The sequence below is a fragment of the Macrotis lagotis genome, chromosome 2, assembly GCF_037893015.1.
Source record: "Macrotis lagotis isolate mMagLag1 chromosome 2, bilby.v1.9.chrom.fasta, whole genome shotgun sequence".
Lineage (NCBI taxonomy): Eukaryota > Metazoa > Chordata > Mammalia > Peramelemorphia > Peramelidae > Macrotis > Macrotis lagotis.
The window spans coordinates 157948790-157975687 of record NC_133659.1 but is presented as its reverse complement, the minus strand read 5'-3'; the positions used below and the strand labels follow the sequence as shown (position 1 = coordinate 157975687).

General features: G+C 40.5%; 1 protein-coding gene and 2 pseudogenes across 2 annotated transcripts; 1 reads left to right on the top strand and 2 right to left on the bottom strand.

The window, feature by feature from the left end:
* LOC141511989 (large ribosomal subunit protein eL33 pseudogene) overlaps window positions 1-16500 on the bottom strand; it is a 19783-nt pseudogene extending 3283 nt beyond the window's left edge.
* On the top strand, window positions 16499-26898 carry KCNJ9 (potassium inwardly rectifying channel subfamily J member 9). Of its 2 annotated transcripts, XM_074220468.1 has the most exons (3): window positions 16499-16546; window positions 16601-17408; window positions 26567-26898. In XM_074220468.1, exons 1-3 carry the CDS (start codon window positions 16499-16501, stop codon window positions 26896-26898), a joined length of 1188 nt encoding a protein of 395 aa, XP_074076569.1. The 2 variants fall into 2 exon arrangements, with proteins under 2 accessions (XP_074076569.1, XP_074076568.1); XM_074220467.1 differs by having other exon boundaries at window positions 16499-17408.
* On the bottom strand, window positions 25418-26211 carry LOC141511224 (ribosome biogenesis protein NSA2 homolog pseudogene; annotated as a pseudogene).

Here is a 26898-nt window from a genome sequence, read left to right as displayed (position 1 = left end):
CACTCCTTCTCACTTCTATCTCCTGGAATCCTTTACCTTTTTTTTAAGGTTTTTGCAAGGCAAATGGGGTTAAGTGGCTTGCCCAAGGCCGCACAGCTAGGTAATTATTAAGTGTCTGAGGACAGATTTGAACCCAGGTACTCCTGACTCCAGGGCCAGTGCTTTATCCACTGCACCACCTAGCTGCCCCTCCTTTGCCTTTTTCAAAGCCCTCTTTGAGGACTTTCCTTACCAACCATAAAATGATTTCCAAATGATTTTGTACATAATTTTATTTACTTATATAACAAAGACCTGGAGCATGCTCATATTTACCCTTATTTCAGAGTTACACAGTGCAGGCACAGAAATTCACTGCCTTTTAGGAAAGGCTTCATATAGGAGGTAGCATTCAAGTTAAGCTTTGAAGAAGACACAGGGAACTTTAGGACTCTGCCCTGTAAGTGTATGTGTATAATAAGCTTGTACTGTGTGATGAAGGAAAGGCCTTTCTAATTGACTGCTGAACCTGAAGACTGACAGTTCAGGGCTAGAGGAACTGTAGGGTGACCCTAACTCTAGGTCTCCTTCTATCCAGCTCTAAGAATGCGTATATTATACTACCTTGGGCTGTCTCCTAATCCAGTGACTTTCTTACCCAGCCGGAGTGGCTGTTAACACATCAATACCTCTGCCTCTTTGTGTTCTTTCCAAATCATAAGGAAATGAGTAACCAGAAAGGGAATTGTTCAGATGATAACACTGTGAGGATCTTCTTTAAAAAATTTTTTGATCCATGCTTATGATCTTTTAAAATTTTTATTTTATTTTTATTATGAACTTAGACATAACAAAATGAGTATTTTTATTTACATTGAAGAATAATAAAAGCAACAACTAACATTTATATAGCACTTACTATATGCCAGATGTTTTACAATTTTCTCATTTGATCCTAACAACAATTTTGGGAAGTAGGTACTGTTATTATCCCTATTGAAAACATGAGGAAACCAAAACAAATAGGGATTAAATATCTGAGGCTGGATTTAAAGTCAGGTCTCCCTGATGCTAAAGCATTGTATCACCTAGATGCCTAGTTTAACAAGACGATCCTACGGGAAACGATAGCTCTCTATAATATACAGCTTGTTTTTTATTTATATTTATATGTAAATGTTTATATATATATATATATATAATGTGCAGCAAATATAAATACATAATTATGTACATATAATAAATTTAATGTGTAACTTTTAAAATTGTCCTCCTTGTATTTGTTTATAATGTCATCTTTTATATCTAAGTCATGTAGTCATGCTTTATTCCTGGCCTTCTTTCTGCTATCTTCTGTTCATTTTTTGTTTTTGTTTTTTTTGCAAGGCAATGGGGTTAAGCAACTTGCCCAAAGTCAGCTAAGTTAGTATTAAGCATCTGAGGCCCGAATTTGAACTCAGGTCCTCCTCACTCCAGAGCCATTGCTCTATCCATTGCATCATCTAGCTGCCCCTCTTCTGTGCATTTTTTAATTTTTTTTTTGCAAGGCAGTGGGGTTAAGTGGCTTGCCCAAGGCCACACAGCTAGGTAATTATTAAGTGTCTGAGGCTCAGGTACTCCTGACTCCAAGGCCAGTGCTCTATCCACTGTGCCACCTAGCCGCCCTCTTCTGTGCATTTTTAAGAAAGATAATTCAATGGCCTTTCTTTCATTTCTTTTTCTTTTTTCATTATCCTATCCTTCTACCTCTTCTTAGTGCACTCTCCCACCTCCAGCCCATTAGAAAATATCTAAACAAAAATAAAGACTTTCAAGAAATGTGGATGGTTAAACAAAACAAATTTCTACTCTGGCTAAGTCCAAAAAAATTTGTTTCATTCTGCATCTTAATTTCATCCCCTTTCTCTGCAAGTGGACAGCAAGTCTCAGCATCAATCCTCCTAAATAGTAAACTTTTGCCCTTAGAAGTTCTTAGGCACTTCAGAATTGTTTTTCTTTATAATGTTATTGAATATATATAATGCTATAATGTTAGTGTATAGTGACATTCCTTATAAAGTGATAATGTTTTTCTTATATAATGTTATTTTACTCATTTTTCTCTGCCTTAGTTAATAGGATTCCTCACAGGCTTCTCTGAAACTTTCCCTTTGTCATTTCTTGTTTTTTTGGTTTGTGTTTTGTTTTGTTTTTTTAGGTTTTTGCAAGGTAAATGGGGTTAAGTGGCTTGCCCAAGGCCTCACAGCTAGGTAGTTATTAAGTGTTTGAGACCGAATTTCAACCTAGGTAGTCCTGACTCCAGGGCCAGTGCTTTATCCACTGCGCCACCTGGCCGCCCCTCCCTTTGTCATTTCTTAAAAGTCAATATTCCATTATATACATAATAAGTTTTAGTTATTCTCTAATTGATGAGACTCTCCTTAGTTTTCAGATCTTTGCTACAATAAAAAGAGCTAATATTAATATTTCATACAAATACATTTTCTTTTTTATCTCTTTGATTGCATAAGTTTAAATCATGGTGGCTCTGGGTCAAATGATACATATAATTTGGTGACTTTGTTGGGGGGGAGGTTCCAAATCGCTTTCCAGATCAGCCGAGCCAATCCACAGATTCATCAACAGTACAATAATGTGCCTGTTTTCCCACAGCCTCTCCAACTTTTTTCATTTTCTGATTTTGTCATCTTTGCTTATCTGATGAATATGAGGTAGAAGCTTAGAGTTGCTTTAATTTGCATATCTCTTATTATTAGTGATTTGGAGCATTTTTTTTTTAATATAGTTGTAGGGGCAGCAAGGTGGAGCAGTAGCAGATAGAGCTCTAGCCTTGGAGAACAGAAGTTCAAATCTGGCCTTAACCACTTGTCACTTTCTAGCTATATGACCTTGGGCAATTCACTTAATCTTGACTGCCTCACCTCCTTGGCCATCTCCAGTCATCCTGATCCATATCTGGCCACTGGACCCAGATGACTCTGGAGTAGAAAAGTGAGGCTGGTGACTTAGCACAGCCCACCCTCATTCAAATCTAATTCATGTACTTGTTATGGCATCACCTCCCTGATGGCATGGTCTTCTTCAAGAATGAAGGGCAGGGGCAGCTAAGTGGCGTAGTGGATAAAGCACAGGCCTTGGAGTCAGGAGTACCTGGGTTCGAATCTGTCCTCAGACACTTAATAATTACCTATCTGTGTGGCCTTGAGCAAGCTACTTGACCCCATTTGCCTTGTAAAAATCTAAAAAAAAAAAAGAATTAAGGGCAAACATTTTTATTATAATATGGCTATTGAAAGCTTAGATTTCTTCTTTGAAAACTGACTATTCATATCCTTTTACCATTTATCTATTGGGGAAAGATTTGGGTTTTTTTTATCAATTAACATAATTAGAATATGAAAACATTAACAGAGAAACTAGCTGCAAAGATTTTTCCTCATTTAACTTGTTTTTTTCTAATTTTAGCTGCATTAATTTTACTAGTGCAACAACTTTTAAATTTTATGTGTTTAGGATGGCTAGGTGGCACAGTGGATAGAGCACCAGCCCTGGAGTCAGTAGTACCTGAGTTCAAATCTGGTCTCAGACACTTAATAATTGCCTAGCTGGATGGCCTTGGGCAAGCCACTTAACCCCATTGCCATGCAAAAACCTAAAACAAAAAAAAAAATTATGTGTTCAAAATTGTCCTTTTACCTTCTATGATCCTCTTTAGCCCTTGTTTGGTGATGAATTCTGACCCTATCCATAAATCTGAAGATAATTTTATCCTTGCTTCTCAAATTTAATTCTGTTTCAAGCCTCAAATTAATTTATCTTTTATATCTATATCATAAATTAATTTGAGGCTTGAAACAAAATTTCTGCCAAACTGTTTTCAATTTTCCCATTCTTTTTTGTTGAAAAGGGTTCTTAACCTGATTGTTATAATCTTTGAGTTTACTGAATACTTTTCTACCATGTTTATTTGCTCTTGGATGTTGAAAACTTAATCTGTTCTACTGAAGTATATATATATATTTTTTAAAAAGTACCATGTAGTTTTAATGATTATTCCTTCGTACTGTAGTTTGGTTTCTGCTACTGCTTGAACCCCTTCCTTTCACACATTTTCCCCATTATTTCACTTGAGATTTTGGGGGGAGTTTTTGTAGTTCTAGATGAATTTTGTTGTTTTTTTCTAATTCTACAAAATAATCCCTTGAAAGGAAAGAAACAGATATTTGCCAAATGTTTTACTATGTGCCAGGTGCTTATTACAAATATTATCTCATTTCATCTTTGCAGCAACTCTGGAAGGTAGGTGCTTTACAGATGAGGAAACTGAGGCAGTCAGCGTTTAAGTGATTTGTCAGGATCACACAACTAGTAAGTTCTCAGATCAGACTGGAACTCAGGTTTTTCTTGATTCCAAATTTAGCACTCTAGCCACTGTGCCATTTAGTTACTTCTAAATAGTTTTACTGGTATGGCACTAATTTAGTAGTATTGTAATATTTCTCCAATTATTTGCCTGTCTTTTTTCTTTAATGAGCATTTTGTGCTTTCTAATATTTTATACACTTTAATTTAATAGAATTTATCTTCCTATAACTTTTGACTGGGTTTTATGGTAATATATAAATTCTGTATGTTTGTTTTTATGTAAGATTTATCTAGATCTGAAAGTGATACAGTGAAGTTGCTCACTATTATAGTTTTACTTTTATTTCTCCCTGTGATTTGATTAATTTTTCCTCTAAGTATTAATATGTTATCATTCAATATATACATGTTTGGCATACAGGTACACATATTATTAACATGTATATAAATATGCATATAGATATATAGATACATACAATAAATATGTGCATACTATATACATACATAAGTACATTTAAATTATATATACATAATATATAGATATACACATATTGAATATATTATATATGTATGTTTATATATGTCTATAAAGATATATACTATGGATTTATATAGTATATAGATACTATAGATATAGATGTATGTCATTATCTATGAACTATTTAAGCATTATATAGTGTCTCTACTTACCTCATTCAACATTCATATTTTATTGTTGCCTCATCGATAAAAATGGTATATATAATTAATATGTGTGTATATATATGTACATAATATATACCTTCCTATGTTTTTCTGAATTCTATGTTTGCACTTCAGTGATTCTACTCTGTTCTAACCTTTTAGTCAGGATTGTTTGGAAGGCCTCTTTTTCATTAAACATCTATTTTTCCCCTTGTAAGATCATGTTGTTTTGACAGAAATCTTATTCTTGAATACAACCCTTTATTTTTTGAATATTATATTCCCTTCCTTATAAGTGACAGCTGACAAGTCTTGAGTGATATTAGCTATAGCTCCTTGATATTTGAATTCTGTCTTTTTTGACTATGTATAGTATTTCCTCTCAATGGAAACTTTCTGGACACTCTAGATTTTGTTTCCTGGGAGTTTACACCTTGAGATGTCTTTCATGCAGTGACTGATGTTATATTTTCTATTTTTAATTTAATCTCTGGTTCTAATTGATCTAAATAGTTTGCACTTAATGATTTCTTGAAATGTGGTATCCAGTCTTTTTGTCCTAGTAGATATTTCAATGATTTTAGGATTATCGCTCCTTGATCTGTGTTCTTAGTTGTTTTTGGTAGCATATAACTTACATTTTTTTCTTTTTTTTCAAGGTTTTTGATTTTACTTTTCTATTTATTATTTCATGGATTCATTGCTTTCAGTTCTAGTCATTATAAATTTCAAAAAGGTAAATTATTGTGTAATGTTCTAAACTATTCATTTTCCTTACCATTCTTCTCTCCCTGGCTATTGTTTTCTCTAACATTTCACTTATTTCATCTCTTCCAATTACCTAAGTACTTCTCATTGTCAGGTCATTCTTTTCTCTGAGACTTTATTTGGATATATAGAGTTAATCTTCTCTTCTGTAATCATCTCTTGTACTTTTCTCAGTTCAAAATATTTCTTCATTGTGTTAAGTACTTTCTTCTCTTTATTCATGTCTCTAGCCTCAGATTTTGAACCTTGTATTTGAACTTTGTATTTAGGTTAGATTGCTCCCTTTCATCCTCCTAGATGTTATGGGCAAGTCCTACTTAGTTCTAAATGTGGTGCATTAAACGAGGCTCCATCTTCTGCAGCAATTACTGGATTTGTTTTCAGTCTTCTGGGGACTCACACTGGTTCCGTCTTTAATTCCTTCTTATGTAATTTGAATCTGGATTTTGTTATATTCTGTGCTGTGAGCCAAACAGGTCCCAAAAAGATGTTGAGGCTAGGTGCCTTGACCCTTTCTCTGGCTGTGACTCAAGATGTCTGTGAGCTGATTTGTTCCTATTCCTACAGTGCCTTGGGCAAGGCTGCCCAGGTACTGAGTAGCAGCTTAAGCCTTGACCTTCCAGGATGTTGCAGACTGCACTACCTGGGCACTTACCTAGTCCAGGCTCCTTTGGGGCTTCCCATGGGGCTGTCTGATTGCTGACCACCTGGGTGTTGTACTGCCTATGAGATATTGGCCTGGCACTGTACTCAGCTCTGCCTTCCTTAAGGCCCACTGGCCACTGGGTGCTGAGCTGCCTGGGCACAGTGCCTGGGCACTGATCTGGCCCCATCTCCTGCTTTTCCTCTGGCAGATGGCCTATGTGCTGAGCTATTTGGGAGCTGGCCTCATCTTGTTTCTTGGTCTGGGTCCTTGCCTTGGTTTAGGATTGCCCAGAGCTGTTTCTGCTCTGAGGCTCTAAAGGACTGGTAGGATTTCTTTTGTTGCTGTTTTACTATTTTATTTTTTTGTTTTGTTTTTGCTGCTGTCCTGAACTGGATAGAGGAGCTTATAAACATTTCTCTTTGGTTTTATCATTGTTCCTTTTGATGCATCTCTAAAACTTCCCACGGATACTGTGTTCAGAGGTCTGTGTCTGAGGTTGTCATTGGAGTGTTCAATAAAATAATAGCAGCCTACAGTCATTGTAAGGGCAGTGAGGTGGGACAGTGAATAGAACTCCCAGCTAGAGTCAGAAAGATCTGAGTTCAAATTCGGCCTCAGATATTTTTGAGTTGTATGACCCTTGGGAGTGTCACTTAACCCTGTTTGCCTCAGTTTCCTCATCTGAAAAATGAACTAGAGAAGGAAATAGCAAACCACTCCAGTATCTCCGCCAAGAAAACCCTATAATGGGGTCATGAAGGGTCAGACATGGCTGTAATGAATGAACAACAACAGCTGTAGAAGTGCCTGTATCAGGAGAGGATTGATAGATCAAGGAAAGACATGGAGTTACCCGAGGAGGACAGTAGCTTCAGGGAGCAAGACCACTGGTGGAGGAGAGTATCCTCCCGCTATGAACTCAGAAGGGCCTGAAGCCTGGGATCTTGGGGAGTCAGCTGAGCAGCCCATTGGGCAGAGAACACTCACAGGGAAATTTCCTCAAGATTCCAGGAAGGACCAGGATCTGAGAATCTGTTCTTGGCACTTTTGAAGTTTTCCATGGGCTTTTTTTGTGTGTGGAGGGGAGTGTTATATATGAAATATTTATTTATATGAAGTTTATATATTTTTATGAAGTATTAGTACTAATGTTGATTCTAAAGTTAATTGAGGGACACCTAAGTGGTCCAGTGGATAGAGCACCAGCCCTGGAGTCAGGAGGACCTAAGTTCAAATCCAGCCTTGGATACTTAATAATTGCCTAGCTGTGTGATTTTAGGCAAGTCATTTAACCCCATTGCCTTAAATAAATAAAAAAAATTTAAAATAGAGGATATTGTCTGATTATTAATGGAAAGCATGCTTGGTTGAGGGTTAAAAGACATGGGGAAAGAAGCCTAACCCCTCAAGATTTCCCTGAGGACCCTAAGACAAAGTATAGCAATTGTTCAACTCCCATCAAAACCCAACTTCCCAATGTGAGTTCCTTTTTGGGTGAACCCAGAAAGGGTGTGCTGTCTAAGGCGTGCCTGTCCTCTCTAGCTGCTCCTGGATACAGGAAGATTTTTGATGCTGTAGTTGGTGTTCCCCAAACTTAGCACAGTTCTTGGTGCTGATAGGTGATTTAATAAAAGCTTGTTGCTTGGTTGATTGCTGGATTGACTACCTATAATATCTGTCTCACAAAGTTGTTACAAAAGCCTTTTTTTTCCATTTTAAAGCACTATATAAATGAGGCTTTCATTCTACTTTTTTTTGAAATTTTATTTTATTTTACTAATTACATGCTATGGTAGTTTTTCAACATTTATTCATTTGCATATTTATAAGTACCACATTTTTTCTACCATACTCCCTTCCTTCTCCCCCCTCTCCATGGTAGCAAGCAATCTGGTAAAAGTTGTACATGTACATTCCTGTTTAACATAGTTCTATATTAGCCATGCTTTGAAGAAGGAATCAGAACTAAGGGGTGAAAAACCATGGGAAAGGAAGAAAAAACATAAAAGGCATTTTTGTTTTTTTTTTACAAGGCAATGGAGTTAAGTGACTTGCCCAAGGTCACACAGCTAGGTAATTATTAAGTGTTGGAGGCCAAATTTGAACTCAGGTCCTCCTGACTCCAGGGCTGGTGCTCTATCCACTATACCACCTACCTGCCCCTAAAAGAAGTTTTTACAAAGGGAACATAGTATGCATTCAGACTTTGTGATTTTTTTCCCTCTGGATGTGTATGGCATTGTCCATAGCAGGTCTCCCAGGGTTATCCTTGATCTCTAAACTACTGGAAGGAGCTACCTCCATCACAGTTGATCATCTCACAATGCTAATGTTCTTTTGGTTCTGCCCACTTCATTCAGCATTAATTCATGTCATTCTTTCCATACTTTTTCTCAAGTCCAACAACTCATTTTTTCTTATATAATAACAGTATTCCATAATAGTCATATTCCATAAGTTGTTCAGCCATTCCCCAAATGATGGGCATCCCCTCAAAATTTCAGTTCTTTGAAACTACAAAAAGAACTGCTATAAATATTTTTAAACATGTGACTCTTTTCCATTTTTTAATGATCTCTTTGGGATACAGATCTAGTATTGGTATTGATGGATCAAAGGGTATGATCAGTTTTTTGACCTCTGAGCAAGATTTTTCTCCAAAATGGCTAGATCAGTTCACAGTTCATTAATGTCCCAATTTTCCCACATGCTCTCCATTGATCATTTTTCTTTTTTCTTTTTTCCATTTTTAGCCAATCAGGTATGTGTGAGGTAGAAATCATAGTTGTTTTAATTTTCATTTCTCTAATCAATGATTTGGTGCATTTTTTATATGACTATACATAGTTTTAATTTCTTCATTTGAACTGCGTGTTCATATCCTTTGAGCATTTATCAATTGGGAAATGACTTTTAATCTCATAAATTTGATTCAGTTCTCTATATATTTTTGAAATGAATCCTTTATCAGAAATACTAGCTATGGGGGTGGCTAGGTGGTGCAGTGGATAGAGCACCAGCCCTGGAGTCAGGAGTACTTGAGTTCAAATCCGCCCTCAGACACTTAATAATTACGTAGCTGTGTGGCCTTGGACAAGCCACTTAGCCCATTGCCTTGCAAAAACTAAAAAAAAAAAATACTATCAGTGAAAATTATTTCCCAGCTTTCTATTTTCCTTCTAATCTTGGCTGCATTGGTTTAATTAGTGCAAAATCTTTTAAATTTAATATAATCATCCACTTTGCAATTTATAATAGTCTCTATTTCTTGTTTGATCATAAATTTCTCCCCCCTCCATAGATCCAAACAGAAAGTCTTGTTTTCTTAATTATGGATGGCATTGTATGGTATTGCCCTTTATGTCTAAATCCTGTACCCATTTTGACTTTATTTTGGTATGGGGTGTGAGATGTGAAACTGGGCCTAGTTTTTGCCATTGTATTTTCCAATTTTCCCAGAAGTTTTTGTTAAATAGTGAGTTCTTACCCCAGATATTAATGTCTTTTAGTTTGTCAAACAGTAAATTACTATAGTCATTTTCCATTCTGCTTTTTACAGTTCCAACTCAAGGCTCTTTCCTTCAGGAAGGCTTCCTTCCTTCCTTCAGGTTCATACTCCTTTACACTCCCAATGATCAATGCTTGTAGTTCTATTGATCTTCTAAATGTTGGCTTTTTCTCTGTCATTAAAACATGAGCTCCCTAAAGGCCAAGAACTAGGTTCCATTTTGGGTGTATTAGTACATAAGAAGTTATGTTCCCCTGACCATTCAATAAAAATTATTGATAATTGGACAGGTGAGGTTAGCCCACAGGAAGGACTTTCTAATCACATGAAACACTAGAATGGGGAGAGTTAAGCAAGTGGTAGTCTCTTCTTTCCTCAAGATCTCTAACAGCAGGAGAGAGCTTCCCTAATAAATATCTTAAAATGAATTGACTATGACAACTCAAGAACACAGTCAATCTTAGGAACCTGTTTTTCCCTCCTCTAGGAAATGGGGCCAGGTCCATGCAAATGTGGCCTTGTGAGGAGTTTGATTTCCTTTGCCCAAGACCCTGGCACAGTGGTGCCAACTTGAGCTGCCCCTTGGCAAAATAGATAGGGGCAGGCGAGCAGCATCAGGCTCAGATGACAGGGCTGTGGCCAGGAGGCATGGATGATGAGTGGGGCTTTAATAGCCTCTCTGATGCCAATCTTGGGCTGAAAACCCGATATTTCCACTTAGAACAACAAGAAACATGAAGAAGGTGGGGCACTGATTTGGGGAATGGAGTGGGGTGGGAAGGGTATGTATCTGGAGTGCCCCCTGCAGATCACAGGTGCCAGGATGGAGGCAGAAGACCATTCTAATGTTTATGAAATGTCCGTTGTCTGAAGGGACTTGTCCATGAGCTGGGGAAGGATATACCCTGCCCTCAAGGATCTTATAATTCCCTTGACAGGATTGGTTCTGATTCAGAATAGAATATGCTAGGTACATAAACCAGTACATATTGTATATTATGGAAGGCAGTAGGATTAGGGATTGGACAATCTTGGCTAAACTTTCATTTGACAGATGAGAAAACAAAGTACCACCGACTTACTTGCCCAAGGGTAAACACCTCAGGAGTTGATTGGGATTTAAACCAAAACTCTCTGATCCTCAGTCCAGGTGCTCATTGAACTACATCTCTTCAGAAAAGGAAATCCCAACCATATCCATGGTTCATTCTTCAGTGGCCCCAAACAGTGACTATAATACTTTAAGGTCCTCTCATTTCATCCCTGTATATATTCTCCCCATTGAAGCAGATTGCAATCTTTCTATAACTCAGTAAATACTCTTCAAGACATACTAAGAGTGAAAAATGTATCATATTATAGTCTCTCTTGTGATGAGGCAAAGAGGGGAAAGGAATAAGGATTTATAGAGTGCTTCCCACCTGTCCTACATAAGCACTTTACAAATATTATCTCATTTGGTTTTCACAACTCTGCAAAGTAGATGCTATTATTATATCCATTTTACAGTGAAGGAAATTGAGGTAAACAGAGGCTAAGTGACTTGTCCTAGGTCACAAAACTAGTATTTAAGGTCAAATTTGAACTTAAGCCTTCCTGATTTTAGGCCCAGCCCTTTATCCACTGCCCCACTAGCTACTGAATAGAATGAAGGACTTAAGAGTCAGGAAGACAATTCAGATTCACACTTACTATAGTTATGTGACCTGGACAAGTTATTTAACTACTCTGTGCCTCAGTTTCCCCATCCAAAAATGGGGATAAAATAACATTAATCTTATAGGTTAATAATCAAATGAGTTAAATATATGAAGAACTTTTAATAATCAAATGAGTTAAAATATATGAAGGACTTTTCAAAGTTTAAAGCACTATATAAATGTTAGTGATGATGACGATGATGATGATGAAGAAGATAAATCTTTCTGAATCTAATGAAGAAATAGAAATTCAGGGGTGACTAAGGTAGTACAGTGGATAAAGCACTGGCCCTGCAGTCAGGAGTACCTGAATTCAGATCTGGTCTCAGACACTTAATAATTATCTAGCTGTGTGGCCTTGGGCAAGCCACCTAACCCCATTTGCCTTGCAAAAAACCTAAAACAACAACAACAAAAAAAAAAGAAATCCAGTTCATGACTAGACCATGTGATAGAACCAGCCACCTCTTACCTCTTCAAGAAACCAAGGTTAGATCATCCATGCTATGATGAGAAATCAAAAAGTAGTATTATGGGAGAAACAATAATGGTGGTAATGGAAATAGTCATAATGGCATCTTCTGATTCTTTATTGTTGAGACATGGGGCTGTGGAGCTATTTAGGGATAAACTGAGCTCTGCCGGGTCCTCCCACCTGGAAAGTCACTTGGAGCATGGGTCCTGTGAAAATAGCCAACTCATCATCAAAGGAAGGAACAAACATTTATTACCCACCTATTATATGCCCAGCCAATGCTAAGAGCTTGATAAATAGGATCTCACTCAATTCTCACACCAGGTATTATAATCCTAATTTTACAGATGAGGAAACTGAGAAAGACCGACTTAACCAAATTCAATAGTTTGATACCTGGGTGGCTAATTTGGGAGGGGAGGGAACATAAAGAAATCCATTATATAACAGGACAACAATAACAATAATATCTAGCATTTATCTAGTGCCTCCTGTGAACCAAGCACTTGCTAAATGCTTTAAAAATATGATTTCATTGAATCTTCACAACCCCAGAAGGGGGTATTATTATGACTTCAACTTACAGATAAGGAAACTGAGACAAGCTTACTCAAAGTCACAAACTAATTGGTATCTGAGGTCATTTTTGAAGTTGCCTTTTTTTCTGATTTCATGACTAGTGCTCTAACCATTCTGCCTACCATCCTCTGCCTCTTGAGATGAGTAAAGGTATTACCCACACAGGGGGAATCATGAAGTTTGGGGTTTTTTAAAAAGTATTTCAGCTAATGTTTCCTATAGTATGATGTATTTTTTCAATGTTTTCAGATTATTTCAAGATGATGAAATTGTCCAGAGAATTGGGTAATATCTTCATTTGATAGAGAAAGAAATTGAAGCACAAAGAATTTAAAATTATTTATGTGACACCCTAGATCTCACAGCTAATTAACAATGAAACTAAGACTAGAACCTCGGACCCTAACTTTCTACCCATCAATATTTCCTCAATACCTGTCCCAATCCTCTCAGTCACCCCAGGCTCCCTCCCTCAATCTCCCTTGAGCACTCCCTAGGATAAAGTTGGACTAAAACAACCTGAAGTATCCTTGGTGGTTTGTATTTAGTCAGGAATAGCTCATTTCACTTGTATCTTGCTAAAGTAAACTAATCCCACCTTCCCCCTTGGGGGATATCCTCAGGAAGCCCAGCCTCTATCTTCTAACCTATTAGATCCCCCAGTTTCACAAAAGGAAAAGGAGTATCTATAGCATGAGCTGATTTCCTTGGTGGCAGAGGGGGTAGATCTGTTGCAAGGAGTGAAGAGGCGGGTGGTAAATATTATCTAAAAATAACCATAGTGTGTTGATCAACCTCTAGTGGTACCCAGGATTGGGGGAAAGTAGGGGGAGGGCGGGAGCCGTCGCCTAGGAGGCCACCAGACTGGTTACCGTGGAAACAAGCAGGAGCAGGGGAGCCTGGGAAGTTAGGATGACACAGATAGCGAGTCCTGGTCGGAGCTGCCGCTAAATTTAGGAAAAACAGTGGTGTCCTCGACTTCCAATCTCCTGGGGGGGCAGCCCTGGGGGGGAGGTGTCAGGGGCATGGACGCCACCCCCTGGGGGGCCCTGCTGCTATCTCTTCTGCTCCCCATGCACTGTGAGTTGAGTTGTGGAGGGGGGGATTCAGGGTCTGGGGGCCCCGATTTTTGTGGCAGTAGGGCGGATGGGATGAGGGATGGAATGTCTGGATCCCTTAAAATCTCTTCAGACCACCTTGTGGATGATTACTTCCCCAATACTCATGTACTCTACTTCCTTTAGTGGTTTTGGGAGGTGGAAGTGATACCGAGGGGGACTGAAAGACTGAGGACCTTTGGGAATGGGGAAGAAGAGAACCCACAGTGGATAAGGTATATATGTGGGGGAGGGGGCAGGGAAATGCAAGGAGAGGCTGGGCAGACCCTGGAATGGAAAGTGTCTTTTGGGATCTTTCTACCCCCTATAAAGGAGAGGGTAGTAATTGGAAGAAAGGGGTTAGGATTGGAGTCAGAACTCGCCCTAACGAGTTCTGGAATAATGGGTGAGGGGAGAAGATTACTAAAGAGGAAGCTGAATGCTTAGATTTCCTTCATAGTTCTGAGCAGGAGGGTCATCTAAGCAGACAGGATGAGAGAAAGGACACCTGGGACCCTAGTGAGGCTGGACCACTTTGCGGGGTGCCAGGGACTTGTGGGTTAGCCGGGTTGTTTTTTGAGTGACCTAGGGCCTCTGAATTGGCAAATGCTTAGAAATCACTCCAGGAGGACAACTCCAGCCGCAATGGAGGAAAAAGGAGGTCAGTGATGGGGGGGGAGGGAAAGAATTGTTTGTTACCTTCCTATTCAAAGTTGGGGTAATACTACACTCTGTGATTAGAATGGTGTTCCCTGAGCTTTCCTGGAGAATCTCTCTAGGGATAATCTGCCTCCTAAACCCTGAAGGCTTATTCAGGTTCTCCTCTGATAGAGAATATGGCTGCAGGAACTTTAGGGCCTGGAGTTACAAATTTAGGCAATTTTTCTTCAGGTCTTGGACAGATTCTAAAGCCGATAGCACCCATCTGTAAGTCCCTCTTTCTTCAACCCCTCCTCCCACTTCATAATATCCTTTTCCTATTATAGCCATCCTTTTTCATTCTCTTCTCTGTATTCTACAATTATGTAAACTATGGATCTGGATTGATTTGGGGATGGAGTCCAAATTTCAGGTACTGATTGCTGAGCAAGGTCTTTTATGATGGAGAAAAGAAAAGGTGGGGGTAGAAGGACTAATAAAGGTGAGCTTTCTAGAAAAGGCCAAAATTAGGGAAAGAGAAAGAGTGGGCCAGTCATTGTGAGTTAGGAAGCTATATCAAGTACTAAAAGAGATGAGGAAGAAGAGACTGAAGGGTTTGGAATGTAGACTAGAGTTTCATTTAATCTGATTGAATATATTTTTCCTAATGGAGGAACTGAGGCACACTGGGAGACAGAACCTACTGCCAATTCCTGAAGATACAAGTCCAGCCTCACTTAACCTCAGTTCTGTTGCTTCTGCCCCCTTTCTTCCTGGGATCCTCATGACCTGTGAGAGGGTATATCTCTCTTCTTTGTTTTTCAATGACTTCTGAGAACAAAATCAAGAAGAAATTGGGCTGACCTTGCAGCAGAGAGAATGATGGTTAGACTTCAGTTAGAATTTTTAGATGGGGCTTCCTAATGCAGAAAGCCTCCACTCATTTTTCAGTCTGAGTTCTTTTTTTCTCCCCCTTCCTAGAGATGCAAAATAGTATTAATGGAAAGAGTATTAGATATAGTCAGAAGATGAATTTGAGCCTTGACTAGCTATGACTGTGGAGAGAAGTCACCTCACCTCTATGACCTTCAGTTTCATCATCTGTAAAATAAATTTGCACAATATTCCCTTTCAGATTTATTGTGGAAAGAACTTTGTAAACCATAAAAGTCCCAAATAAATAAGAACTATTATCTCTTTGTGGGGGGGGGGGGGATAGAGGAAACGGAGGTGAGAAGGATGAAGGGGAAAGAGTCATTTTTAATTATTTCCAGAATAAAGAGAAAAGAATACTGGGAAAGCAGTGATGAAGAGAAGAAGGGTGGTCTGAAATGATCCGGAGAGGAATATGTTATAGTTTCTGAACAGCATAAAATGGCAGTTGAGTAGGGGGAGATAGTAAGGAAGAATAAGGAATAATTAGTAAAGTGAAATATATTCAGCTCTGGGCTAGGATGTTCCCACCAGACTAAAGAATGTTCAAATAAATTCAATTCAAAGGCACAAACATTTATTTTAAATAATAATAACTGACATGTGTATAACACTTCAAGTTTCACCAAGCGCTTTGCCTATTCCTTTTTGTGGTAGGTAGCATTGGTACCCCATCCTCATTTTATCTACTAGGTGCAGGACACTGTTGGAGGTGTTGGGAATACAAAGACAAAAAAATGAACAGCTTTGTCCTCAAGAATTCTACTCTTAGAGCTGGAAGGGACTTTGGAGATCATCTAGTCAAAGCCATCATTTGACAGATGAGGAGCCTGAGGCCCAGAGAGGTGAAGTCAGTGTCACCTTGCCCAAGGTGACAGAGGTAATAGCGGGCAGGGTGGGGATTGGAAGTCAGGTCCTCTCATTCTAAGCCCAAACTCCTTTGGCCTTCCCAGGCAGCTGGCAGCCAGAACCCTGGGGAGGTGGAGTGGAGGTGGAGGTGAAGGGAAGGTGGAGGTGGAGGTGGAGGTGGAAGGGGGCTCTCCGGGCTGCCGTCTCTTGGGGCCTCGCCCTAACCAGGCACTGCCCCCTCCATCCCCGCAGCCTCCGAGGGGCTTCGCCGCTGACATGGCCCAGGAGAACTCGGCCTTCTCGCCGGGGCCCGAGGAGCCCCCCGCCGGTCTCCCCCGCGCCCTGGCGGCGCGCGCCGAGCCCCGAGAGCCTCCGGAGAGGCCGCCCCGACGGGGCCGCCAGCGCTACGTGGAGAAGGACGGCAAGTGCAACGTGCAGCAGGGCAACGTGCGGGAGACCTACCGCTACCTGACGGACATCTTCACCACCCTGGTGGACCTGCAGTGGCGGCTCAGCCTGCTCTTCTTCGTGCTCGCCTACGCGCTCACCTGGCTCTTTTTCGGCGCCATCTGGTGGCTCATCGCCTACGGCCGAGGGGACCTGGAGCACCTGGAGGACACGACGTGGACGCCGTGCGTGAACAACCTCAACGGCTTCGTGGCCGCCTTCCTCTTCTCCATCGAGACGGAGACCACCATCGGCTACGGGCACCGCGTCATCACGGACCAGTGCCCCGAGGGCATCGCGCTGCTGCTGCTGCAGGCCATCCTGGGCTCCATGGTCAACGCCTTCATGGTGGGCTGCATGTTCGTCAAGATCTCGCAGCCCAACAAGCGCGCCGCCACGCTGGTCTTCTCCTCGCACGCCGTGGTGTCCCTGCGGGACGGCCGCCTGTGCCTCATGTTCCGCGTGGGTGACCTGCGCTCCTCGCACATCGTGGAGGCCTCCATCCGTGCCAAGCTCATCCGCTCGCGCCAGACGCTGGAGGGCGAGTTCATCCCGCTGCACCAGACCGACCTCAGCGTCGGCTTCGACACGGGCGACGACCGCCTCTTCCTCGTCTCGCCGCTGGTCATCAGCCACGAGATAGACGCCTCCAGCCCCTTCTGGGAGGCCTCGCGCCGGGCCCTCGAGAGGGACGACTTCGAGATCGTGGTGATCCTTGAGGGCATGGTGGAGGCCACTGGTGCGGGGACCCGGCACGGGGGCAGGGGACCGGGCGGGGGCCGTGGCCTGGTGGAGAGTGGGAACGGGGCCGGGCAGATGGGCAGGGGCTCGGAGGGCAAGAAGGCGAGGTCGGAGGGCGGACAGAGACATAGGGGAAGCTGTCCCAAAAGCTGAGCCATAGAATGGAACATGGGCACCGGCGGAGAATAGCGGGCTTGGGTAGACACAAAATCCTTTAGAGTTCGTAGGGACCTGAAATATTGGCTAGACTAGAACAGGAATCTGTTTTTACAGCCAATCTAGTGAGGGAAGAGCAAGCGAACAAACCTGGACACCTCCTGAGGGAGCCCATTTCACTTTGGATGGCTCAAATTGTCAGAAAAGTTTGCTTATTTGGACCTGAAATCTATCTCTTTGCCCCTTCTACCTTTTGTTCCCAGCATTGGTTTCTGAAATCAAGAAGGAAAAATCGAATCCTTCTCCAGTGTAACCCCTCACATATTTGAAGAAAGCTATCGCATACATCTAAGTCTTCTTTTCTCAAAGGGAACTATCCCTAGATCCTAAGAGGACTTAATCTCCAGCACCCTTTGGATGCTTTCAAGCTTATCAACACCCTTCCTAAATTATGGCACCCAGAATTAAACACAATATCCCAAAGACAAACTGATTAGGGCAGAGTACAGCAGAATTATCACCTGTGTCCTCTCAACACAACCTAAGAATACATTCATTTTTTTGTTTTTGTTTTTGTTTTAGCAACAGACAGGTTTGTGGGAGATAAGGGAAGTACATAGTTAGGGGAATGGATGAACAAAGTCACAAAACAGAAGAGGGATTGGGGATGCTAGAAGACGGGGAATGTTAAGTTGAATCATGCCCAAGGTTGTGAGGTTTGGCAGGAATTAGAGCCAGGTAACTAGGGGAGGAAAGAAACAGTTGACCAGAGAGCTAACATAGAAGAGCAGGGGCTGAGCCTGGGAATGGAAGAAAGGTAATTAAGTGACCTTAGGTGGGATAGAAGGGATAAGGGAATAGAATCTTGGAGTGGGGGACCAGTGACTTGGGGGATCAGGATAGGGAGGACATATGGAGTCAGAGAAATGGATTGTTTAAAATGGTCCTAACAGCCAGCCCCTCTCCCCCTATTCTAACTCTCCTTCCCAGTCTTCCAGAAATTGGGGGCTGTTGGAAAGAAGCTTAAGGTGAGTAGAGAATGGTACTCAGTCTTTGAAGAATCTTTAGGCTGAGACACCTCCAGCCCAGAGATCATTCAGAAATTGCTATGGAGTGGTCGCAGGGTTCCTGCTGCCCCCTGGTGGTTCCTTGCTGACAAACAGCTGTCTAAGAATCAAGCTCTTCCACACTTCCACACTTCCACACCTCTCTCCCCCAGTATTTCTTATGTCCTCAACCCTATTACTTTACTATCTCCCCATCATCCCTAGTATTTCTCTATGTCACCATTCCAGTCTTTTCCCTTCTCTTCCTAGTGATTCCTTAGCTATTGGCCCACCTGCCCTTTTGCTCATCATTAACCCCCATCATTACCTGTTCCTCTCCCCCACACTACCCCCAACCTAATTCAAATAGTACTCTATATTCCAGCATCCATCACGGGACAAATAAAATCTTATTATTCCCAAATATATCTCAGCCAACAGGTTCACAGTGTTTAAAGGAAAACTAGTATTCTCTGGTAGACCTTTACAGGAGAAAGGTCCAACTTTCCTGACCTTACTCACTAATACCAAAGTGTTGCGGTCAATTCCAGGCATCATACTTTAAAAAGGATGTTGGAAAAATATGTCTAAATAATATGTCTAAAATATGTCTAAAAGAACATAAAATCTTGTCATAGCAGAAATAATTGAAGAAATGGGAATTGTTTGATGTGGAAATTGTAAGGCTATGCAAGAGCTGACTTCAGATCTATGTATGACTACACAAGAGAATAGCCTTATTCTCTGCTACTCCAGAAGGCAGAACTAGCAAGCTTAAATAGGTAGAAAATATAAAGAAACACATCTTGACTCAACAAATTATGAATTGACCAACAATTAGAGTTGTCCAACAATGGAACAGGTTGTTTCTCAAAGGACCGTCTGTAATCCTCATTATTGGTAATGTTTAAGCAGAGATTAAATATGTGTTCCATCTTTTGGGAAGACTGAGGAAGATCTTGTAGAGACAATCACTGCATCACAGGAGCTAAAAGTTGTAAAGGATTTCAAAGGCTGTCTAGTCTAAACCATACTTGATCAAGGATTTCCTTTATAACACCATTTGTAAATAGTTATTCGGCATTTGTGGAGAACCCAATGGAGAACCCAATTTGCCAATCAAAAAGTACCTATCATAAGAGAGGCAAAATGAGAGGCAATGCAACACAGTGGATTGAGAGCAAGCATTGGAATCAGGAAGCCCAGGTTTCAAGTGTCATAAGCTGTGTTACTGTGAACATGTCTAATACAGTGGGGTCATTTTCAAGTCATGCCTCCTTATCCTCTTTTCATTAGTACTTGGACTCTGCAGCTGGGAGCCTGAGCTCTAATAGGTGAATTTTTTTGTCTATCTTGCCTGGAACCAGGCATCTACTTCATTTTAAAGCTATTTTTAAACCGTGCAACAACTCACATACCCTGCCCATTTTCTTTCTCCCCTTTAAGTGTTTTCCTCCTTAATTTTTTTCTCTCTGGTCCTATAGAGCAAAACTGGATTATTGGGTCATAGTTACAATAGACAAGCTTAGGCATGATGTAAGGGAAAGGTTACTAATATTTGGATCTATTAAAAATAGAATGGGTTACCTTATTAGTTAGTGTGGATTCCTCTTTATTTGAAATCTTTGAGCAAAAGTTGGATGACTTATTGTTGGTTATGTTGTACAGGGAATTCAGGGGTGAGTTGAACTAAATGGTCCCAGAGGTTCCTTCTAAATCTGAAATTTTGTGATTATATTATGAAGTTCATAATAAAGACAAAGAATGGATTTGGGAACATGGAGGAAGTGAGGGGAGAACAGAAGAATATGAAAAGTAAAGGGGTTTTCATATGCATTTCTCTAAGTACTGCTATGGGTAACTGAGGTGAAAGAAAAGTATAGTCTGGGGAAGCTGAGGGGGCTGATGAACCCTCTGGAGAGTCTTACTGCTGAAGGAGGTATCAACTTAAATATTAAAGTGCCCAGTTATGAAGTGGGCAAAGAGTGTTAGGGTGGAAAATAATGCCTACAAACTATCCTTTTAGTAAAGTGTTATATGATTTTTTTGTTTGTTTTGGTTTTGTTTTTTGCAAGGCAATGGGGTTAAGTGACTTTCCCAGGGTCACACAGCTAAGTAATTATTAAGTGTCTGAGGCTGGATTTGAACTTAGGTCCTCCTGTCTCCAGGACCAACACTCTAGCTACTGTGCCACCTAGCTGCATCTAAGCTTTTTCCAGGAATAAAAGTCAATTAGTTCATCTTACCTTTTTTGTTTTTGAAAAACAAGACATTTGCTTTTCTCTAACCCTATATAGCACCTCTCCCATTCTCCAAGAGCTTTCAAATATTTTGGAGGCACAGGATGACCATCTGTCAGTTGTGTCAGTATCCTGGATGTTACAGCCAGGAGCCAAGTTATCAGGGTCTTTTGATTTCTTGTTGTTTCTTCTTTGTTTCAAAGAGGACCCTGCAGTGATAGCCTGCATGTTCTACAATATTTGTCAATTTGATATGGGTGAAGTACAGGCCCATCATTGCCTTAATTTACATTTCTCTAATCATGATTTGAATTATGTTTCCATGTGGCTGTTGCTAGCTTGAATTTCTTCCTTTGAAAACTACCTATTCATATATCCTTTGACCATTTATTAATGGTAATATTCTCTTTTTTTGTTTGTTTCTGTAAGGCAATGGGGTTAAAGTGACTTGCCCAAGGTCACACAGCTAGGTAATTATTAAGTGTCTGAGGTCAGATTTAAATTGGGTCCTCCTGACTCCAGGGTCAATGTGTTCTATCCATTGTGCTACCTGACTGCTTTTTTTAATGTAATTTCCACTGATGAAATCATGTTTCTCATACTGAACCACTTGACAGTGCCAAAGATTTTTTGATGAGTACTTTCTTTTTTTTCATTTTTAATAACTATGCCTGCTAAAGGAGGCAGGCATCCATTATCTACAGAAGCAATGACCAGGATTCATCCCCAAAGGGATTGCTCCCCAGGATGATGGCTTCAAGGATAGGTTGGTGGTTTGGCAGGTACTCTCACTCCTTGTATTCTTGGGTTGATCTGTGTGTTGTTGACAGTTGGTTAGCAATTGGTGAAGAAGACGGGACTCTTCATAGTGATTGCTTTCCTCAATGATGGCTGTAAGGCCCTGGTTAAAAGCCAGGTCTGGGGTCTGGGGACTCTTAGCTTCAGGGGCCTGGGATATCTTTCTCAGAGTTTGAGGGAGGGTAATGATGACAATGTTTTGACTTGTCTGGCCCATACTGTTTCCTGTCTTATTGCCCTTAGAGCACCTTACTTCTTCAGTAGGCTAGCTTGCTTCCTTGTAGATGACAGTTGGTAGAGATGACTGTCCTCTTTTCCACAAGAGTTATCTCCCCTTATAATAGCTTCAAGGGCTGGAGCAAAGCCATTGATCTGGGGGATGCTGCTATTCCCAGAGATCTTGGACCTGTCTGCCCATTGGTGGCAGATGGTCTTGGTAGTGGTTAGGAAGTGACTGCTCCTCTCCTCTCAATAACATAAGCTCATAGGTCATTAAAGCACTTCCTCATAACAACTCTGAGGTGTAGGTAGCCTAAAGTATCATTATATACCTTTTTTAAAAAAATATGGTCTATAAATTTCATATTTTTATGGAATTTCTAGTGAAGAACTTCTCTACTAATGCAGATTGAAATTATAGTCTTAGTAAATTTTCCGGAAGTACTAAGAGTATAAAGAATTTATCCAGGGTTATGCAGTCAGTATATTTGTAGAGATGGAGCTCAAAAAACAAATCTGAGGCCTGATTCTGACACTCCCTCTCCTCTAGACTCTGCTACTTTCCTATTCCCATTTTACAGATCAACAAACTGAAACTGAGTGACTTGTCAGACAGTTAGTATCAAAGGTCTCTTGAGTCAAACCTTAGTGCCATTTCTTCTACAAAGAGGTGGTGTGAGAGAGTGAAGGGATTCCTGGGCTGAGGATCAGGAAAACTTAGTGCTGAGTCTTTCTTACCTCAGCCACTCACAACTTGAGCCACCCTGGGTGATCTTCTGAGCTTAGGTATTCTTATCTGTAGAATAGGCAAAATAAGTACCAAATGCACAGGATTTTCGTGAGGTTCAGGCATTTGTAATATATTTTTATAAACCTTAGAGAATTATATTGCTGTAAACCATCATTACTATGATTGCCTATGAGGTCTAATTTGCTTCCTTGAAATTCGTCTCTCTAACTGCCTCTGATTATTACCTGTTCTTTTCTGTTTGGACAACTGAGGTCATGTGTTTTAAGGATTTGCCTCTCCCATAAAAGAATGCTAGTCATATGCCAAGCAGGAGCATTTCTTAGTGACTTGGATGCTACAGGTATTAGGTTAGGCCCTCAGGACACAAAGATCATAGTAAAAACAGTTCTTACTCTCAAGGAACTTACATTCCCATAAGGAAGATGACAGGTACATTTCTAAGTTTATGCAAAATAAAGACAAGGTTATTGAGTGGACTGGGAGGGGTCCTGGTGATAAAGGAAAGTTTCATTAAAAGGTATTACTTGATCTGAGTCTTCTCAGAGGTAGAAGAGAAAGGAAAGAATTGAAGGTAAGGGAAATGATCAGTGTAAAGACATGGAAACAGGAGATGGAGAGTTGGCTGAGGGTGAGAACTCGTCTGTCTGGATAGCAGGACTAATTATAATAAGCCTGAAAAGATAGTCTGGGGTCATCTTGGGAAGAGCTTTAATAATAATAATAATAATAATAATAATAATAATAATAATAATAAATGTTTGTCCTTCATTTTCAAAGAAAACCCTGGCATCAGGGGATGTGATGCCATGACAAGCATGTGAATTGTATTTGAGTGAGAGGGGCTGTGCTAAGTCACCAGCCTTACTTTCTCCTCCAGAGCTGAGTCCAGTGGTCAGATATGAATCAAAACAACTGGAGAGAGCTCTGGATGAGAAGCAATCAGGGTTAAGTGACTTGCTCAAGGTCACACAGCTAAGCAGTATCAAGTGTCAGAGGCTAGATTCAAACTCCTGTCCTCCTGACTCCAAGACCAGTCCTCTATCCACTGTGCCACCTAGCTGCCCTGGAAATAGCTTTAAATGCCCAAAAGAAAGAAGAGGAAAAAACATTTATTAAATATTTATTATGGACCAGTCACTGTGCTAAACACTTTACAATTATTATCTCATTTGATCTTCACAATAAGCTGGGAAGTAAATACTATTTTCATCTCCATTTTACAGTTGAAGAAACTGAGGCAAAGAGCAAAGAAATTACTTTCCCAGAGTTTCACAGCTACTATAGCTATAACTACAAGCCCAGTATTCTATCCACTGGACTACCTAGCTACTTTGACACAGCTAGGGGAGATTACACTTGATTCTAGAGGCAATATGGCACCAATGAAGTTTCTTGAGTAGGGGTGTAATACTGTCAGATCAAAGATTTAGGATAACTAGGTGGCACAGTAAATATAGAGCCAGTCCTGGAAACAGGAAAAACTGAGTTCAAGTCCAGTCTCAAGACAATGTTAAACTATTTGCCTCAGTTTCCTCATCTGCAAAATGAACTGGAGAAGGAAATGACAAACTATTTGAGTATCTTTGTCAAGAAAACCTCAAATGCAGTATGAAAGAGTCAGATAAGACTGAATAACAATAACAATAAAGCTTTAGGAAAATAACTTTATGAATTGTGTTGAGGATTGATTGAAGAAGAGAGGGACCCAAGGCAGAGAGACTAGTTAGGGAGCAATCCAGTAATCCAAGTGAGAAGAGATACAATCCTGACCTAAAATGATGGCTATGAATGGAGGCAGGGGATCAATTCAAGGAATTGAATTTATGATAGGATGTGAGTCTTTTTTTTCTTTGTTGCATGTTACAGATATAGATGTAACATAGGCATCCATGATACAGGGTTAATGTTTTGTGGACAGTTTTTCCTCCTTATCCTTCCCTTTTCATTTTAAAGCCCGCTTGATCATGTTCCCTAGACTCCAAACAAATATGTTTTACCAGCCCTTGTCAGGTCTATCTTATCCCTGTCCTCTTTTTTGGGAAGTAGTCTCTTCTTTTACAACTAAGAAAACTGTGACAATGAAAAGTTAAGTGACTTGACTACAAAGAATAAAACTCAGATTCTCACATTTGAAGTGAGATGAAGAATAGTAGATAAAATAGTTGTAGAAAAGATTGCTGCACTTGGAGAAGTGTTGGACTAAATGACTTACAAGCTCCCTTCCAGAGAATTTTAATAGCAAATGGACATCTCTGTAGACATCAATTCTAAAGATGTTGTTGTTGTTGTTGTTTGTCCTTTGTTCTCTAAGAGGATCATGACATCAGGGAGATGATGCCATGATATGCAAGTGAATCAGATGTAAGTGAGGGAGGAGTGCAGTCACCAGCCTCACTTTCTCTACCATTATCACCTGGGTCCAGTGACCAGCTATGCATCAGGGCAACTGGAGATGACCCTAAATACAAAAGGAGACCTTGATCTTTTTAAAGATAGGGTTTTTAACAGATCTCAATTTGACTGAAGCAATGCCCATTCAATGATTAAGAATAGATCATGGGAAAATATGAAGAGATAGGAGGTGGTTGGAAGATGAGAATGAGGACCAAAATTTTTTTTTTTGCTTCAAGCTTTTTTATTACCGTTCCAAAATGAGAAAAAGTCTATTTTCCAAATTATCTTCAAATAAAAATAAAAAGAATTGGGTCTTGGGTTTTATTTTCTTACTATTCAATGTAGTCAACAGACATTGTTTCCTTGATATACTGTAGAATTTTTTAAAATGTCAAAGATTTGGTAGAACTTCATTCAATCAGTCACTCAAACAAGCAAGATAGCATTTATGCATCCATCATTTTCTGGATTGTTGGTAACCTGTGCATATTTTCCCCAGATAACTTTGCCTCCTTGTGTCACAAGTCCCAGTTCACTCACATTCACTTCAATGACAATTCCTTTGGTAATAACACCCAAAGTTGTATATAGTGGGGAGGAGGGATTCTTCTTCACACCAAGTATGGGTAAGCAAAAAAGTGGCTTCAAGTTCAGGATGAGTTACATGAGCCTTCTTAAAACGCAATAATAAATCTTTCATATTTCAGTGGTTTTCGAGTAAAACCATCTCCAACAAAACAGACTTTAGTAACCATTCTCTTCCAAGCCTTCTTTCTCTTTCTTGTTTGAATAACCTTTAACACTTCTGTTTCTCCTTGGGCACAAACTTTTGGCAAGGGCACTTCCCATTTACTAGCTTTCTCTTTTCATTTCTGTTTAATCATGTTGGAAAGAACTTTGGCTCGAGATTGTCCCTCTCTGTCCAGCAAATATGCAGGTACTGCTCCTTGGGGAGTTTTTTCATCATTCTTTTTCTTGGTATTTCTCTTTTCATGCATCTTGATAGTCTTTTTCATCTGAATCTTCTCAGCATTGCCGCTGTTTATGGTAGAGTTTGGCCTTTAAATCAATCATTTTCTGTGCTTTTTTTGAACATTCATGAGTCTCTTGGCTTTCCTTCTTTCTCTTTTTCTCATGGTAATCCAAGCGATAGCCATACCATTTTCAGTGTAGCTCTATGTATTCATTCTGTGGCATGTTGGTGACTGGGGGCCCATCGAAGAGCCATCAAAAATGCTTCCAAACTTCAGAGTCTCTGCCGGTAGTGACTGACTCCCCCCAGGAGCCGGAAAAGAAAAAAACAGGACCAAAATTTTGACAAATCCAAAGTATAGGAAAAGGATAGGAGAGGATGTCCATTTTAAAGTGGGGAAGAAACAAAAGTTATGTTCATAGGTATAGAATGAAGATCCTGAGTGCATATGGAAGTGTCTCTCAAGAACAGGAAGGCCAAAGGGGCCTTGAGATGAAATAATGTATTTGGGGATGATAAAGGGAAGGATGGGGGTAAGGGAGCCCTTTCTTGACTCCTTCTATTCTCTTCCATTCCCAGGGATGACATGCCAAGCAAGGAGCTCATATCTGGTGGACGAGGTGCTGTGGGGTCACCGCTTCATGTCTGTACTGAGCCTAGAGGATGGCTTCTATGAGGTGGACTATGCCAGCTTCCATGAGACCTTTGAGGTGCCCACACCATCCTGCAGTGCCCGAGAGTTGGCTGAGGCTGCTGCCAGGCTTGATGCTCATCTCTACTGGTCCATTCCTAGCCGGCTGGATGAGAAGGTGGAGGAGGAAGGGGCAGGAGAGGGGCCGGGCTGGGGGAATGGAGGAGAAAAGGAGAAGAATGGTCGCCTGCCCCCCCCAGAAAATGAGTCCAAGGTGTAG

Excerpts from the sequence above, each read along its gene's own strand:
- KCNJ9 (XM_074220467.1), top strand. The coding sequence starts at position 16,499 with ATGGCCCAGGAGAACTCGGCCTTCTCGCCGGGGCCCGAGGAGCCCCCC. Across the intron at positions 17,409-26,566 it reads GGGCATGGTGGAGGCCACTG|GGATGACATGCCAAGCAAGG; the intron begins GTGCGGGGACCC and ends TTCCATTCCCAG.